Source organism: Sarcophilus harrisii, chromosome 5 (genome assembly GCF_902635505.1).
Source record: "Sarcophilus harrisii chromosome 5, mSarHar1.11, whole genome shotgun sequence".
NCBI classification, from domain to species: Eukaryota; Metazoa; Chordata; class Mammalia; order Dasyuromorphia; family Dasyuridae; genus Sarcophilus; species Sarcophilus harrisii.
Genome location: NC_045430.1, coordinates 91,757,810 through 91,776,304, shown reverse-complemented (window position 1 = coordinate 91,776,304; position 18,495 = coordinate 91,757,810). Strand labels below are relative to the sequence as shown.

At 42.2% G+C, this 18,495-nt stretch overlaps 1 protein-coding gene across 1 annotated transcript; it reads right to left on the bottom strand.

The window, feature by feature from the left end:
- Positions 1–2,516: 2,516 nt before the first annotated feature.
- Positions 2,517–17,231, bottom strand: LOC116419208 (natural resistance-associated macrophage protein 2-like). The gene is made up of 11 exons (XM_031937886.1): positions 17,097–17,231; positions 16,648–16,718; positions 16,473–16,540; positions 15,433–15,588; positions 13,594–13,752; positions 13,224–13,310; positions 12,585–12,704; positions 11,262–11,411; positions 8,663–8,736; positions 4,401–4,554; positions 2,517–3,166 (listed from the first exon to the last, which is right to left on the bottom strand). Exons 1-11 carry the CDS (start codon positions 17,177–17,179, stop codon positions 3,056–3,058), a joined length of 1,233 nt encoding a protein of 410 aa, XP_031793746.1. The 5' UTR covers positions 17,180–17,231; the 3' UTR covers positions 2,517–3,055.
- Positions 17,232–18,495: the final 1,264 nt, after the last annotated feature.

Sequence of the window (18,495 nt, the reverse complement as noted above, 5' to 3'; positions counted from 1 at the left end):
TTATTCTACAATGGAAGAACTGAGGCCCACAGTGTCCAAGGTTACATAGGTAGGCCACCTTGTGACTTCAGATCTTATGCTCCTTCACTGTGGGGAAGGGGAAGAAAGAAAGGGAAGCCCCCACAAGGTGCAGGTAAAATAAATGTGTCCATATCACACAAATAATAATCAGGGCTGGGATCTGAATTCTCCTGCCCAGATTCCAAAATCTCTGCCTTCACACTGACTTCTAAGTGGAAATTCTTTTTGTGTCAGGTTTCTTTTAAGAGTTCACATTTAAGAAATCAGACTTTTGAAATACATTTAAAAATTCTTCGCCATTTTTATATGGTCCATTTCAAAACATTCAAAAATCAAAAAAATTCAAAACGCTAATGATTTCACATTGATGCACAAAAGGCTGTGTGTGACAAGAAAAACCTTTGTGTAACACTGCAAAGTATTTTTTTTTAAATACCTTTCTATTTACAAGATATATGCATGGGTAATTTTACAGCATTGACAATTGCCAAATCTTTTGTTCCACTTTTTCCCCTCATTCCCCCCATTTCCTCCCCCTGATGGCAGGTTGACCAATACATGTTAAATATGTTAAAGTATAAATTAAATACGATGTAAGTATACATCTTAACAGTTATTTTGCTGTACAGAAAAGAATCAGACTTTGAAATAGTGTACTATTAACCTGTGAAGGAAATCAAAAATGCAGGCAGACAAAAATATAGGGATTGGGAATTCTATATAATGGTTCTTAGTCATCTCCCAGAGTTCTTTCGCTCTATTGGAACAGATTTGGTTCATCTCATAGTGGAAGAGGGCCACGTCCATCAGAATTGATCCTCAAATAGTATTGTTGTTGAAGTATATAATGATCTCTTGGTCCTGCTCATTTCACTCAGGAAAAGTTCATGTGTCTCTAGGCCTTTCTGAAATTATCCTGCTGGTCATTTCTTATAATATTCATATACCACAATTTATTCAGCCATTCAACAATTGATGGGCATCCGCTCAGTTTCCACTTTCTGGCCACTACAAAGAGGGCTGCCACAAACATTCGTAACTGCAAAGTATTTTAACACAACTAGCTGACTGCAAGTCCGACTCTGCTGGCCAGGTTGTGACTGCAAGCAGCCCATTCTCTGGACTTTATGAGCCACTTTTTAAATAAAGGTGATAGCTTTAAGGTTAATAAATAGCATGTTGACTGATGTACAGTCACTAAGGCCTCCTAATAAATTATGAAAAAAAAACACCAATGAATATGGCCCAGCTGTGTGAGACCTATTACTATAGTATAAACCAGCAGTCACCAAAACTACTTGGTGCTGGCTAAGAGCAATGTATCAATAAAATAGGTTAAGTTCACAGGACAAAATAGTCATTAACTATAGTAATTTTGTGTTTGACAAAGACCCCAGTTTTAGGCATAAGAACTCACTACTTGAGAAAAACTGCTGGCAGAAACTAAGCATTGACTCATACCTAAAACCATATACCAAGATAAGGTCAAAGTGGATTCATGATGTAGACATAGAGATATTATAAGAAAATCAGAAGAACATGGGATAGTTTAGCTCTCAAATCTATAGAGAAGGAATTTGTGACCAAAGAACAACGAAAACTCATAAACTGAACACCAAATTTTGATTATATTAAGCTTTGATTATATTAAATTTTTCTATAAAATGCAGAAGGGAAGCAATAAATCAGGAAACATAAATTTCCCAATATATTCAACACAACTATATTCCCAATATATTCAATTTCCAACTATATTGGGAATTATATTCAATGTATTCAATTTCCAATATATTTCCAATATATATTCAACACAAATATAGCAATTGGAAACCAAATAGATGCCCATTAATTGAGATAATGGCTGAATAAATATGAATGTTATGAAATTATTGTTCTCTAAGAAATGACTAACAGTATGATTTCACAGAAGCCTGGAGAGACTGACAAACTGAGTGAAATGAGGGGCATTGTACATGGCAACAATGTTACACAATGATCAATTCTGATGGATTGATGGATGTGACTCTTTCCGACAATGAGACCATTCAAGCCCGTGCCAATGATCTTGTGATGCTGAGAGCCATTTACACCCAAACTGTGGGAACTGAATATAGATCACAACATAACCCTCACTCTTTGCTGCCATTTGCTTGTATTTTGTTTTCTTATTCATTTTCTTTCCTTTTTGATTTGATTTTTCCTGTGCAGCAAGATAATTGTATGAATAAGTATACATATATTAGAATTAACATTATAACATGTATAACATATTGGATTAGCTGTGATATAGAGGAGGGGATTGGAGAAGGAGGGGAAAATTTGGACCACAAGGCCAATGTTGAAAAATTATCTGTACATGTTTTGAATAAAAAAGGCTTTAATAAAAAATTTAAAAACTAAAAAAACAAAAACAAAATCATGATGGAAGAAAAAACACATCCAAGAAACCAAATTGGAAAAAAAAAAATTTAATTACAAATCAAATTTACATCACATTTCATGGTCAATAAAACCCAAGTTTCACAAAGAAAAACTCCTGAATGCCAGGGACCCCCCCCCCCTCAAGAACTCACAAGAAATCCTACAAATCACAGGGGCACCTCAGGCAGTCACCCTCATCACAGATCCCAGAGCTAGAGGAGCAACATCAAACACAAAAGTATTTAAGTATGTACTTAAATTTACTACCTTATAAGGTGTTGGCGGCACAAAGACCAAAATCAAACAGTTTTGCTCTTCAAAAAGCTTATACGCATGGTTCAACTACATGAATTACAATTGTTCATCCCTAAATGCACATGACTTAACATGTAATTTATATCCTAGTTCTGGAAAATTTAACTTAACTATTTATAGTCTGGGAATGAGTTTTTCTCCTTAATTGAAAAGTTGAGTGTTCCACCCATTGAACATCTTAAGCTTTTATAAGAGTTTGTGCAATGGCACATACATGTGGCTAAGTTCACACAGTAAACCATAGAAACGCACTGGCTCTGATGGCTACCTGCGAAAGCCAAACAGGCTAACCCAGTGCTTAGCGAATGTACCCAGCAGCGGCTTCTTCAGTCAGCAGGGTTTTAGAGATGCTTAACCTCTTTCCACAGTCCATAAAGGACAAACCCAAAGCAATCAAACACTGCCAACTCTGAAAGAGAAGACAAAATTGTCACTCACACTGAAGGAAGGAAAGGCTGATCTCGGCAGCAGAACCGCCCAGCTTGAACCTAGATGACTGGTCCACATTCTTCTTCCACATGGGGTCTATTTCATGTAGAAGTACATGGGTACCTCCTTATTTACCAAAGAACTCTGCTATTCAAGGAGACCATTCTCCTTCCCAGGAAGCATCAGGACAATGCTTACTTATTTACTCTGAAGCATGCTACTTCAGTGCTTCACAAGGCCCTGAGCAGATGGCAGGTGTTCAATAAACATAAAAAAATTAAAGCACAAAAGCTTGCCCCAGAATGGCTGGGAACTTTGGGAGAGATGGAGTCAGGAGACAAGGGAAGTGTGCGGGGAAGAGAATTCCAGCAAAGGGCCCAAAGAGGGCTCAGAGACTTAGGGGTCTCCAGACTCCCACAGGCAAAGGTCCAGTTTGTGAGGGCACACTGCTAGAGTTGGAGAGGTGACATTGAACTGTTTCCAGGCCCACTGAATGTGCAGGGGCTGAGCTTATGTCAGGCTGCAGTAAGAACTCAAGCCCAGCCAGGCCAGGGGAGCACTTGATGCCATGTGGCAGTGGTGACAGAAGGAATGGCCCTGAGGGTACACTGAAGGATGGAATAGTGAAGATTCATGCTGGCCAGAGTGGTACCTTCTGGGACCATAGAGCCTCATGTCTGCTGACACTTATTCAACCCATCCCAGAATAATTGTGTACTGCTTATATTCATGATTGAACAAAATGTTAAATTTCAATTGCAAGAAAAAAAACACCCTTGCCTTGGAGGATTCATTATGGGACAGACTGTGCTCTCTAGGCAAATCAGAAGAAAATAATGGACTACAAGGTCCGATTCTGAAGGAAAAATGGACAGAAAGCCCTGTCTGTGGTTCTCTTTTTGATCCAGAAGATGAATTTCTATGGAAGTCTCTGGGAGTTTTGCTTCTTAGTGGCTTTTAGCTTTTGATCAGGGACCACAAAGAAAGGGCTTAGAAAGGGCAGGTTTAGGAACTAAGAACCAAAATTATAACAGAATTTTAGGGAAACAATTATCTTCAGACAGTTTCCTGTAAATCTTGCTAAGGGCCTGGGAATTTGGGGAATATATGCAACACTGTGTCATTCTCTCCATTTCTGAATGTTAACTCCATCTACCAATACAGTGGGAGCTGTTTGTGGTTCCTTCCCCAAATACTCCTTGGGAATCACTTACCAGATAACACACAAAGCAGAGATAGGCCACAGAGAGTACAGCAGCCACCACATACACTGTCATGTTCCCCAGGTCTTCAACATAGACAACCACAAAATACATGTTGATGGCACAGATAATAAGAACAAGGATGCCACCTGCGATCTTCCAGCCCCTGCAAAAAAAAGAGTTGGTTAGTCACTGAAGAAATGGTTGTCCCACCCTAGTCAATGATTCCAAAATTGGCAAGAAATTTTAATTACAGACCAAAATTATACAGTATCTTATGGTCAATAAAGCTCAAAACAAAGGCAATTCTTAATGTGTCCTAAATTATCCAGGGTTTAGATATTTCAAAATACAGAAATATCCTCCAGTACCTAACTAAACTCTAAATTATATCTAAATTACATATCCAAATTATATGGGTAAAAATTACCTTTACTATTTAGCGTGGGTCTTTCACTGCCAGAATGACCCAGAACAAATGTATCACCGTATTACCCACTGCATCCACAGCACAATTAGGAAATGTTAACTCAATCAGTTCTAAGCCCAAATTACAGGGCTTAGAAGATCTCACATCACAAAACCAGAAAAATATGTCCCCTATTCACCTTTTCACTTACATCACATGCCAGTTCCAAAGAGCCTTCCCTCTGCCTCTTGAGAACTCTGTGGTCTCCTCCCAGACTTAGCTCAGTTCCACAATCTGCTCGAGGTCTTTGTCTACCCATTACCTTGTATCTCCTTTCTATATATCCCAATAAGATTCTTTAGGGCAAAAATTGATTTGCTTTTGCATTTATGTCCCTGGCACTCACTAAGAATGATACCTGACCCACAGTAAGCCCCATAGTTAATAGACACTAATCTAGATGGCTAAATTTGAGGAATTCAGGCTATCACTGCTGAGGTTCAGTTATCCATTCTCCTCATGGACAAAACTGAGAGCTCAGTTTTGTCCTAAGCAACCAAGATTCCTTGTACTTGATAGCCATATGAAATCATACTTTAATCTGGGTTCTTCTTCAGACCAAACCCACTCTCTGTTCCTTCAAATCATCCAGTATTAGCCTTCAGAAAAAGGCCAAAGTGCTCAGCTAATGCCTTTCACATGAGATCCCGGTCGACTTCTCTCCAGGCTCCTCTGAAAGCCTAAGTCTCTCTCTTAGACATAGCCACTCTAAGGGACCTCAGAGAGCTCATTTCACTTCTGGCCTGAGAGGTCTTTTGGTACCCATGGGCAAGCATGAATCAAAATAGAGGCAGAAAGTTAGAAATTACCTTAAGTATAAGTATGAGGAACAGCCTGTAGCATTGAGACAAACTTTTGCCAAACTTAGTCCATCACAGAACCATTAGATCTAGCATCTTTTTGAAGTGGATTTCTTTGACAAAGAGAAGATCTCAAGTTTCAATTGATCAATGATAGATAGAAGCAGCTACACTCAAAGAAAAGAACACTGGGAAATGAGTGTAAATATACTGTTTGCATTTTTCTTTTTCTTCCCGGGTTATTTTTACCTTCTGAATCCAATTCTTCCTGTGCAACAAGAGAACTATTCGGTCCTGCATACATATATCGTACCTAGGATATACTGTGACATGTTTAACATGTATAGGACTGCTTGCCATTTGGGGGAGGGGATGAAGGGAGTGGAAAAGTCGGAACAGAAGTGAGTGCAAGGGATAATGTTGTAAAAAATTACCCAGGAATGTGTTCTGTTATAATTATTAAAAAAAAAAAAAAATCAAATAATGAAAAAAAAAAAAAAAAACTAGCATCTTTGACCACATGGAACTGTTGGCCAATTAAAGAATAAAGCTTAATTTGCAGTGAATATACATGGAGAACTAGGAGTCCTGAGAAACTCCCATCATCTATGTAGTTTCCCCCTTTGACACTGTGCCTCCCTAGAGTGCAGCAGACATAAAAATCAAAAAGAGGGGTTCAGCAGTTTTTTCAAGACTTTTTCCACTGGCCAAGGTGGATGCAGAGGCTACTGGGGCTAGGAGAGAAACGACTTGTGGAAACCAGAAAAAGGCCAAACCGAGCACTTGATGCCTGGGCAGCTATGGGAGAAAGAACCCTGGACTTGGGAGTCAGAAATCTAGTCGCCAAGGCTGGCTGTCTCTGCCCCTTCAATGGACAGTTTCCCTTCTATAAGTACAAGGACCTGAATCTGATGAATTGTCCCAGCTCCAACACTGTGAGTTTGCCCTTATAAATGAGAAAGCAGCCTGCTGTGGGGAAAACTGTCACAGAGTTTAAGTTCAGGGGAAGCAAAAGCAATACTGAAGGAAATGGGCATGCAGAAAAGACATGGCACATGACGGCAGTTTAAGAATTTGAAATAGAACCAGGAAAAAAGTATGGAAGGTACAATTTGGCTTGATGATGTCAGGAAACACTTCCTAAGAACTCAAGCTGCCCAAAAATGGGTAGGGAAGGGATGGCGTCTGTAGGCAGAAGCCAGACAATCCCTTCTCTTGTCCAGAGGCTAATGGGAGAGAGGGCTCCTTTTACAGATGTGTTAGACTAGACTGGCCTGAAGTCCTTTCTGAAGCTACAATGCTGTGATTGTGTTCTTTTGGTGTGAAAATGTAGCAAAGCTCTGCATTAAACTCTCACACAGGCTTTCCATGGAGAAGCCAATGAGACACCTTGAGATTTAAGTGTCTTAAAGTCAACAGGACTAAAAGAAGCAACTTTCCACCTATCCCTACAACCTCTGAATATAGAAGTCAGTCAGAGGATGCTCAGCTGGCATCATGAAGTAAGGAGGAAGCCCTTTAGACCAAGAAAGAATTCTGCTGGGGAAGGCAGAGAGGATAAGTGAATTTCCTGGGCAGAGCCTGCAGAGATTCTTTTGTTAGGACCTCAGCCACTCAGGTCAACTTTTCCACCATCACCACTCAGTAAATCTAATAATGACCTCATCTTCTTGTCTCAGCCTTGGGCACACCTCCCTAAGTCTGATCCCTTTTGGCTTCCACAGAAGGGAATTCCCGGGGTTTCTTTCTGACCTCAGGCTCTTTTGTTGACTCCATGATCTCCTCTCCTTAAAGAGGAATATTCCCAAGTTCTTGTTCTCTTCTTGTTCCAGTCTCCTTTGAGAAATCTTATCCACTCTTTACCTCTTTGAAGGTGACTTCCAATTTTATGTCTCTGTGTTCAATCATCAGAGCTCCAGCCCCAAATTTTCAATTACTGACCACATTTGGGGATAGCTCACAAGTTCTTCAAACTCAACATGTCTAAAAATCAACTCATCCCACTCTCCCCAAACTTGCCCCTCCTAGTCACCCTCAGAATCCTGAATTTTTACACCCCATCACCTCATCAATTAACAAGCTCTCAATTCTATCTTTATAAATATCTGCTGGGATTCTTTCCTTTCCATCTTTCCATCTCAAAACTCCCCTATCTCTTTTTCACAAAATTGTCTGAACAGAATCATTCCTCTCTTGCCTTTAATTTATTACTTTTAGATCCATTTTTTACAAGACCCCCCTGAGATACAGCACTAATCACATAACTCTTTTACTATTAAAAAAAAGAAAAAAAGGACTTCAGTGGTTCCCACTACAATTGAAACAAGTCAAAAAGACCTAACACTAGGGTCACAGACTTACTTGAACAGGGTTCTGTTTTATCTTCTCCATCCACACTTTATTATTTCACATACTTTCTATTCCAGGGAATACTCTACCCTTGTTGCCTTATCTCTTTGAGCCTCTTCATCTCAATTCAAGTCATTTCTCATGCTAGGAATAGGTGATCCTGGCCCCAGTACTGCATGTTGTAATCACCTTTCCCTCAAAGTGCAAATCAAATCCCTCTTCCTGCATGAAAGTTCCCTTGGATTTCCCAACTGAAAATAATTTTCCTCAAATAGTCCTATGTCTGGCTATCTCACTTGGTTGTAGGACATTTTCTCCTTGTGTTAATTGTATTACTTATATTATGCATAGTAAAAATTGTAGAGTCCTTTAGAACAAAGTCTCAATTATTTCTATCTTTTCCACCCAGCAAAGTGTTCTGTCCTGCACACAATAGGTCCTTAAATAAAATTTCTCCCACATCACACTACTATAATGACACAACGCCACTACAATAGATCCCAGAGGAAAAAATACTCTCCACATTTTAAATAGTCCCTCCAAAAGGTCTTTGGTTCCCAGAATGATCCATTGTTAGGGTCACTAAGATTCTACTTCCTCAAGAACACTGGCACCTCTGATGGGGAGTTGGAGAACAGTATCTATGGCATACTCACAGTCCATTGGCAAAGTCATTCATCACTGGGCGCAAACTGGTAAACGTGAGGACGGGGATGAGAGCAAAGGGAAGCTGAAAAAGAGAGAACTCTCATGAGAGAGGAGCCCTACAAGCAATAAACTGGGAAAATATTTTTACAGTCAAAGGTTCTGATGAAGGCCTCATTTCCAAAATATATAGACAACTGACTTTAATTTATAAAAAAATCAAGCCATTCTCCAATTGCTAAATGGTCAAAGGATATGAACAGACAATTCTCAGATGAAAAAATTGAAACTATTTCTAGTCATATGAAAAGATTCTCCAAGTCATTATTAATCAGAGAAATGCAAATTAAGACAACTCTGAGATACCGCTACACACCTGTCAGATTGGCTAGAATGATAGGGAAAGATAATGCAGAATGTTGGAGGGGATGTGGGAAAACTAATACATTGTTGGTGGAATTGTGAATACATCCAGCCATTCTGGAGAGCAATTTGGAACTATGCTCAAAAAGTTTTCAAACTATGCATACCCTTTGATCCAGCAGTGTTACTACTGGGCTTATATCCCCAAAGACATCATAAAGAAGGGAAAGGGACCTGTATGTGCATGAATATTTGTGGCAGGTCTCTTTGTAGTGGCTACAAACTGGAAAATGAGTGGATGCCCATCAGTTGGAGAATGGCTGAATGAATTGTGGTATATGAATATTATGGAATATTATTGTTCTGTAATAAATGACCAACAGGAAGATTTCAGAAAGGCCTGGAGAGACTTACACAAACTGATGCTGAGTGAAAAAAGCAGGGCCAAGAGATCATCATATACTTCAACAACGATACTATATGATGACCAATTCTGATGGACTTGGCCATCCTCAGCAAGGAGATTAACCAAATCATTTCCAATGGAGCAGTAATGAATTGAACCAGCTACACCCAGCGAAAGAACTCTGGGAGATGACTAAAAACCATTACATTGAATTCCCAATCCCCATATGTCCACCTGCATTTTTGATTTCCTTCACAGGCTAATTGTACAATATTTCAGAGTCTGAATCTTTTTGTACAGCAAAATAACGGTTTGGTCATATATACTTATTGTGTATCTAATTTATATTTTAATATATTTAACATCTACTGGTCATCTTGCCATCTGGGGGAGGAGGTGGGGGAAAGAGGGGAAAAACTGGAACAAGAGGTTTGGCAATTGTCATTGCTATAAAGTTACCCATACATATAACTTGTAAATAAAAGGCTATTAAATAAAAAAAAGAGAGGAGCCCAAGTATCTGAATCACTCTACAAGTGACAGGCACCGTGGAGTCAAAAGCAAGAGAAAACATACTCAGACCATCTCTATCTCTAGCCTCTTTCCCACTTCCCAAAACCCTACCCAATTACCATGCCAGTTACACATAATCACTCCTATCGGTCTGACATATACCCTGGCTCTACTCCCCAGAACAGCCAGCACTGCCACTTAGCACTGATCTTGTAAAGAAATGTTTTACTCAACCTTATCTTTACAACACAGTCCTTCCTATCTCTGCAGAATGAGCATTCATTCAATTCAAGGACCAAATGTAATAATTGCCAACTATGTGCCAAACAGCATAAACTGAAAATTTTTTAAAAAGTGTTCCTTCAAGGAGTATACGTTTAGGCTACAACATAAATAAAAAATTACTCTTTCCAGAGGGTTGTGAGTAAGTGGAAGGAGCAGCTTAAGTCTCCTGTAGTAAGCACTTAGGGAATTTAGGGGACCAGAAAAAGAAGGCTAGGTACCAGCATAGTTGGGATTCATAATATGTAGGGACAGAGAGGGGCAATAAGGCTGGAGATAGAGGGTGAGAGACTAGCCTTAAAAACCCACCTGGAGACTCTGTACTGATCCAAGGGAAGGGGGAGCCCCTGGAGCAAAATACAAAGAAAAGCAATGGAGCAAAGCAGAGACTAAGTCTCCCACAAAGTATGGCCTGCCTTTCTTTAGATGGGTATCTCTGCAAGTCAGCAGCTATTTGGAGCCCCAGAACCCTTACTGATATTAATAAATTATGTCACTCCCCATTAAGCATACAGGAAATGCTCAATAAATATTGGTTAATATGGTCATCTGTTACTTCATGATGAAAAATCCCATAGAAGTAAGAGTGTAAAATATGGTCATACTGATTTGATTTTAAATTAATCAGCTAAAGTGATTAATATTTTATGTTACAAGGGATGGCTTTTGGAAAAGATGGAGAATATAAGAAACATTTTTCAGAACATTTTTCAAAGTTCAAAGAACTTTCTGAGGCATCGTAAGTATTATCATTTCAGCCAGAGAGCTGAACCATGATCAAAGATGGGCAACCACTGAAAGGCTACAGCCAAGGAGGTGGTGTCTGACAGGGAGCCAAGGCAGGGCATTCAGACTTTCCCCACTGCCAAGGAAGGGAGCTGATCTGCTGAATTTCATTCAGCTTCCCCTGCTCCTGACATCCCAGACAGAGCCATACTTAGGAAACGCCCAAGATGTGGAGCAACTCTCTCTTGAGTGCTGGGTCCCCAGGGATGCCCCTGGGGATGCTAAGCACAACCCAAAACCCCCTGGGGCTGCCTCTTTACCTGTAAGCTCTGCAGTACATTCAGGAAGTCATTCATTCCAGTCAGATGCCCCACGTCAAGGAAGACTGCAACCAATAGCGTGGGAATGATGGCAATAGAACGTGTCAAGATCACTCTAGCAAACCGTGACCATTTCAGGTTCAGGAATCCCTGGGGAAAGGAACAACACATAGAGCTAAACACCTCCCATCCCAGCTGAATCAAGAATAGATGGAAATCTAGAGGAAGTGAGAACAAATGTAAGTGGTAAGCTAGAAAATATAGAGGCACCAGAGCCGGGAGGAGAGCTGGTAGTTCTGAAAACCTACTCATATCAGGAATAGAGGGTAATAGGGGAAAAATAGCTCATTAAGGGTATAACAACTTCCAAAATCTATAAGATGAAAATAAGAGGACAATGTGGGGACATAGAAGTGCATAGTAAGGGGAGCAGGATAAGGTGTGTTGATTAACAAGAATCCCTAAAGAGGGAAGGAAAAGTTTAGGATTCATGACTGGGGTGAGGATGAGCAGCAGCAAGACAAGTGAAGGGAAAGAATTCAAGTAGAAGAGTTAGGAGGGATAGGAAATACGAGTTAAACACAAACACTATAAAAATAATCGGGAGTAAAATTTATTAGAAAAAAATAATTGAGTTAATAATTATTGATATCAGACAAAGCCAAACTTAAGATTTAGTCAAGTGCGAAATCCACCTTTAATGTCAGTCAGTTTAATATAGGTTTAGAAGCATGTTTATGTATATGAGCATACATATGGGGCAATATGTGGGAATATATGCTTGTAAGTATGTGTATCTGTGTATATGGATCTGTGTATGTGTATGTAGACATAAATAAATCCGTGCTTAACTGAAGTCTGCTTGGGAGAGATGGGGTGGAAGGAGTAAAAATAGAATAAAGTAAAAAAAAACCAGCAGAACAGAAGAATAAATTAGAAGGAAGTAAATTTTGAGACTGTTACATAATGTGAATCCTCCCTGATGTTCTGCTAAGCCCATGAAAACATTTTTTCCCCTTTTTCTATTTCATTTTTTCTTCTTTTGTAATTTGTTCTAAATAAATTTTTTTTTAATTAAGGGGAAAAAAAGGAGAACTGGGTAGTGTGGTGGATAGAGAACTGGCCCTAGAGTCAGGAGGATTGGAGTTCAAATCCATATCCTTGATACTTCCTAGATGTGTAACTTCAGGCTACTCACTTAATCCCAATTGCCTGGTACCCTCCCTTCCCCCCAAAAAAGAAAGCTGTAAGCCTCTTTTACCTATCTCACCTCCCTCCTCCCTCCTCCACTCTCCTGCCTAATCCAGTAGGAACAGCATGTACCTCCATGACAAACTGGCCAGAATAGGTCCCGGTCATGGTAGAGCTCTGGCCTGCAGCCAAGATGCCCACTGCCCAGATGTAGAGTGCTGCAGTCCCAAAGTAACATCCTAGAACCACACCCTGGAGAAAGAGAAGGAGGGAAAAGGTAAATGTGAGGTGGAGTCCAAATCCCACTTCTCCAACTGAAAAACGCCTTTCCTGGTTTCTTCTTCTCTGCATGGTCATCATAAAGGACCCCACCCACACAAAGCAAGAGGCTGGGGACTTAGAAATTTAAAGAAGTTTTTGATGGGAAACTTACCTTCCTATCCTTAAGCCTTCCCACCCAACTCTAGACTCTTCCGGCCCTTTTTTGACCTAATTTTGATCTTACTTTTTACAAGTGCCTATAGCTGTCTGATCAGCCTGACACCTGTACTTTGGGAATATGGGAATGCACTTTGGACCGAAAATGCCATCTACACCTAGGAAAAGAACTAAGGAGAATGAACGTAAATCAACACATCTTTCCCACGGTTTTATCCCATTGCTATGATTTTTCTCTCCCAAAACAACTGATAAAGCAATGTTTCCTAAAAAATAAATTTTAAAAATAAAGACCTGCTCCTGTGGCCCACAACCTTATGTGAAGACACTCACCCCTTTGTAGATGTCCACAGACAGCGTGGTATTACTTTCAGGAAACAGGTCACTGTGAGGACTGCTGCTATTGAGGCAGATTTCACGCTGGAATTCAATAAATAAAAGAGCATGCTTTCATTTCAGAAGAAAAGAGACACAGCTAAAAGGCAGACCCCTACAGCAGGCTCCAGCAAAGCTGTTGCAGATAAGACAGCTAATCAAAGGACCTGCTTGGACAAAGGCTGGACCGGAGTCTGCCTCAGGAGCCCCCACCCCCAGAAGCAGGGTGCTGGCCTGCTCCCTCCCGTCTCTCTGGGGAGGCTGGCCCCCTCGCTCCCCAGGTGAGGTCTCCCTCAGCCCTCGGCCTCTGTGTCTCACACTCACTCACCACTTGCATGTTGGTTTGATTAAAAAAGGCCTCGGCAAAGACCGAGACGACAAAGACGTTGATGATAAAGGAGACAAAGAGGGCAATGCAGGACTCAATGAAGAAGTACTTGTTGGCTTCCCGGATCTCCCGTTTGTTGGCCCTGTTCACCTGCCTGGACTGGAAAGGCAGAGAGAGGCAGTGGTGAGCTCAGTCCAGGGGAGGCAGCTTTCATTCAGTAACCCACCAACCTGAGGGGGAAACCTGGTTGATGGGCAGGTGATCTAACAATTAACAAGCACCTCTCATGTGCTAGACTAGAAGGACAGAGACAAACGCGAACAAACAGTTCCTGTGTAAAATCTGCTTCTATGTCATCAGGAAGAAAAACAGGTATCCAATAGAGTGCAGATAAAATACAGAAATAAAAGGTAATTATCAGTGCAGACGTCACCAAAAGAAGGCTTAACTTGGAGTTAAAAAATAATTTTTTTAAATATTCATTTTGATAATTGTATTTCAATACAACAGTACTATAGCTGTCACTTACATATGGCTTTAAGGTTTGCAAAATGCTCACTTTACCCCAAGAATCCAGTGAGGTAGGTGCAATTATTTGCTCTCATTTTACAGATGAGGAAACTAAGACATCTCCTCATCTGTAAAATGGAAACAAATAATTGCCCAGGGTCACATGGCCCACAGCAGACAAACTGTGGCCAAATTCGAATCCGGGTCCACTCAGCTGATATTCAGCATTTCCTATGTGACTTTGACATTTCTGATTTCAATCAACCAACCAGAAGGTCTCTCCTCTGACAAAAGACAAGGCCATAAGGCAGGAAGGAGAGAAATCACCCTGTGCTCTATAAATTCAAAGGTGCAGTTACTATCCCGATTTTATAGTAAGGAAAGTGTAAGAGGCTAAGTGACTGGGGACAATGGCTATCCGGTGCTGGAACTCAACTCTGTCTACTGTTCCGCAGCACTAAAGAACTGAAATAAATGCATTCTTAAGGGAAAAATTTTAATAGAATTATGTGGACCAGCAAGAGGACATTCTCTTCTCCTTCTCTGCTCTATGACTTGCTAGGGTACAATCATTCTCTCTCCTTTCCAGCTCTATGGAGATCCTAATCAGAGCCCTTGTCTGCAGCCAAGTGGCTGTCTGTGCCTGGCTCTCAGGAGTGGCCACGAGGCAGCCCTCTCACTTTCTTTTCCACCACAAATTGACTTCTGGCTTCTCCTTTATAATCTTGCCCATCCCTCCTCCCCTCTGCACCAAGCCCATCTTCACCCCCAACAGGAGGAGGAAGCTGTTGGATCGCCTGCCCCATCACCAGGCCCCCTCACGCTGGTGGGTCATTGAAGGTTGCCTCCCCTGGCCGGTTGACAAGGTTACTAGCACCTTCACCTGACTCTGCTAAAGGGTATGGAGGCAAAAGATACCAGGAAACCCCAGTTGGGGACCCTGTTCTTGGCTAAGTGCTTAGGGCATGAAGAGCATATGAAGGACATATGATAGGCCCTGATGGCTTCTGGTACCCCAACTCTCCCACCCCCCACCCCGAGATCTCAGAGAGGACAAGAAAACTGCTTCAGGAGGCACTCGGCCTTTCTACAATGCCCTTAAACCTCAGTTTGGAAACCTCTAGTGCCACTGGGCAGTCTCATGGAACACGGCTCAATCATGTCAAAAAAAACCTCCAGCCCAGGAAGAGAGACCCTGGCTCTTTTCAAAACCTCCAAAGCTGATCTTTTAAGAGGAAACAGATAATTTACTTAAATCTGCTTCCCTTGTTATTGGAGGGAAAGAACTCCAAGTGAGTTACAGAACCCTCAGGGTCTGACCTCACTTACCTTGACTAGTGCGGAGTGCAGGTACATGTTGTGGGGCATAATGACAGCTCCCACAATGCCCACGGCCTGCTCAATCTGCCGGGTGCCACAGCCCGAACAAGAAGGAATGAACATGCCCTTCAGCACTTCAACCTGGTTGGGCTTCACTGTAACATACTGAACATCAATACCAGAGTGGTTAGCATCCCCCCATCCTGGACAAGGTCAGGTACCATCACCCAACAGGTGCTCCAGCCCCGGACTACAGAGGAACTTACAGTACCCATTATTCCTGGCTACTCTGACATGAATGAAGCTCTGCTCTCCAGGACAGTAGGGCTAGCAGGCCTTCGAGCCTGGGCCCTGGGTACCATCCCGAAGGAGGAGGAGCACAGGATGGGAGACAGGAGGGCGCCCAGCACCTCATAGCCTCACAGGGTTAAAATCTAATCTAAAAAAATAATTTAAATCTACCTCAGAACCTGAGATTTAGTTTACATGCACTTAGAGCTACAGACAGCTCAAAAGCTCAGTTCTCCCCGGCCAACTAGGCAAAATCAATCTATAAGAAGGATTCAGAAGGAAGAGGCCGTTTTGTTCTTTCCTACATATCCATGCCTGCCCTGCCCAGCCATGGGCTCCATGAATGAATGTTTGAAAGCTCCATGAATCTGTTTTCTGGCACAAATACAAGGAAGCCTCTCCCACCTCCTGATATAGCATTGATTTGGGATCCATTTTGTGAGGAAATGACAAGAATCACTCAGGAAGCTAAGGAAATCTGCCAGGCTGCTGTCCAGGTCAAACCCTATCCATTGACTTCCCTTGCCCAAGGCCTGATCCAGGGTCAGAGCAGTCCAAGTTTTGCAGGACAGACTCCAAGCAAATTCTAAGGGATCTGGAACATCCTCAGAAGTCTGCACTCCTCCTGATGGATCTGGGAAGCCACGTATAAGGATGGTTTTTGCTTTCCATGTGCGGTACTGAGTCATCCAGAGCTCATTTCCCATTTCTAAAAACTAACTGGTTTCAGGAGCTAAGACACAATCTGTGAAACCTACTTCATATCCAAATGTAATGGCCATGATGGTGATGAGTAAGCCAAAGAATGCTTCCAGTTTTCGCAAACCTATGGAAAAAAACATGGAAAGATTTCCTTAAAGAGACTGCTTCTACGGCAAAATTTGAACTTTCCTCCAGTACTGCTTCCTCCCTGACCCCACAACTGCTCCTTACCATATTTGTCCAGAAAGAGAAATACAAAGGTATCTGCAATGGTGATGAGAACTCCAGTCCACAGAGGAACTCTAGGCCAGAGATCAGAAATGAAGATGAAGGGAAGAGGGGACAGAGAGTGGGAGAGCCTGCCCTTGCAAATCACGGGGGGCCAAATTCTGGAGGTACCCAGTGGCCGTAGCTGGGCCTCCTCCAGTGGGAATAGGACAACGCCCACTGACAAGAAAAGCCAACGGCCTCCCCTCCCTTTACACAGCAGAAGCCACTGCAGGGAGAGGCTCAAGGGCCCCTCTCCCGGGACTCACAGACTGGCCCGGCCCTGTTCACAACGATTTCACTTACATTTCCCCATGAGGCTCAATTTGTCCCACAAGCTTTCTTCACTGGGGGGCTCAGTAAAAGGCTTGCAATATTGAGGGTGACTCAAACTTCTAGGGGAAAAAACTCACCTCCCAGCAGACAGGAGACTGATCGCAATAGCTGACCCTATGACTTCTTGCATATCAGAGCCTATAATGGCCGCCTCCACCATCAACCACAGAATAATTCGGGGGACCTTAATACAAACAGTGGAGAGATCAAGTTGTGTTGATATTTCAGAGAATATTTCCTTGAAGGGCCTTGGATTTTTGCACATATATACAGTTTGTCCCTAAAACCTTAGTGCAATTTGAACTTCTTAAAGCTTTCACAGCTGAACACCTGCACTAGGGCTTGAGGGATACCCTATACCTTAGCACAGGCCCATGTGCAAAATGACAAGTTACCCAGCTACATGAAGCCAAACACCACATCTCTGACTCCATCTGTCCCCTCCTCACACCTCTCTTTAAACAGACTCAGCTACAGAGAGGCAATTGTGCTTCCTTCATTGGGGCATCAGGGGATTGTAGGAAGAGAGACAAGGACAAGGAAGCTGCTATTTTTATTCATTCCGTGGCACTCCTTAGGACCCCTTACCATCCTGCCCAGATGAAAATATCCTGAGGGGCTGAGGGATTTATATTTAAGGGATGAAAATATATTAAGTACTTGTTAAGTGCAGAGCCCCATTTCAAAGGGGGAAGAAGGACAGCAAATGAAAGAATTACAGCAGAAAAAAAAGGGGGTCTCCTTTAAGTAAAGAAGGTGGAAAACACCAAGGACAATGTAACAGAAGTCTACAGGCAAGCAAATAAGCCTACAGGCATACTAGGGCCCCAGGGAGGAACAATCAGGAGGACCAAGACAGGCCAGCTCAATGGGCTCACAGCCCAGACAGAAGCCAGCTACTCAAAAATACCATCCCCTCCTCCCGACACTTAAGGGCCTCCTGAGTCCAGCTGCCTCCGAAGGAAGATGCAGAGGGTCTCTCAGGAAAACATCTGGAGGAGGCAGCATCTGATCTGAGATTTAAAGGGTAGATGGCATTAAACAGGCAAAGGAGGAGAACATTCTGGGCACAGGGAAAAGGGCTCACAGAGGCAGAAGGGGAAGAGCAGCAGATAAAGAGGAATCCATTCTAACTGGCACAGGGAAGAATGGGTAATGGGAGCTAGAATGAAGGAGGAGATATTTATGGCCCCGCCAGCCTCAAAGGACAGAAAAAGGGCTTTCTTCTTCCACATCCTAGAAATACAACAAGAGGAAAGGAGCCATCTGAAGGTAGGTGGGCAAGTGCGAGAGCTCAGGAAGGCAGGGCCCACAAAGGAATAGGGGCAGGGGCCGGGGAAGCTGGACAAGAGGGGAGATCATCCATCATCATTAGATGTGAAGCAAAGACCCAGGGCCATGTCTGTATTGGAGCATTGGAGCAGAGAAATTAAAAAGAAACCCAGGAATTGCTCTCCAACCCTCAGTGGGATGGCA

Bases quoted from the DNA above. Each gene is read 5' to 3' on its own strand.
- LOC116419208 (XM_031937886.1), bottom strand. From the start codon at position 17,179: ATGGTGGAGGCGGCCATTATAGGCTCTGATATGCAAGAAGTCATAGGG. The intron at 11,412-12,584 runs GTACATGCTGTT...TCCTTTCCCCAG, and splicing joins CTGGCCAGTTTGTCATGGAG to GGATTCCTGAACCTGAAATG. The intron at 3,167-4,400 runs GTAAGTGATTCC...CTTCTCTTTCAG, and splicing joins TCTGCTTTGTGTGTTATCTG to AGTTGGCAGTGTTTGATTGC.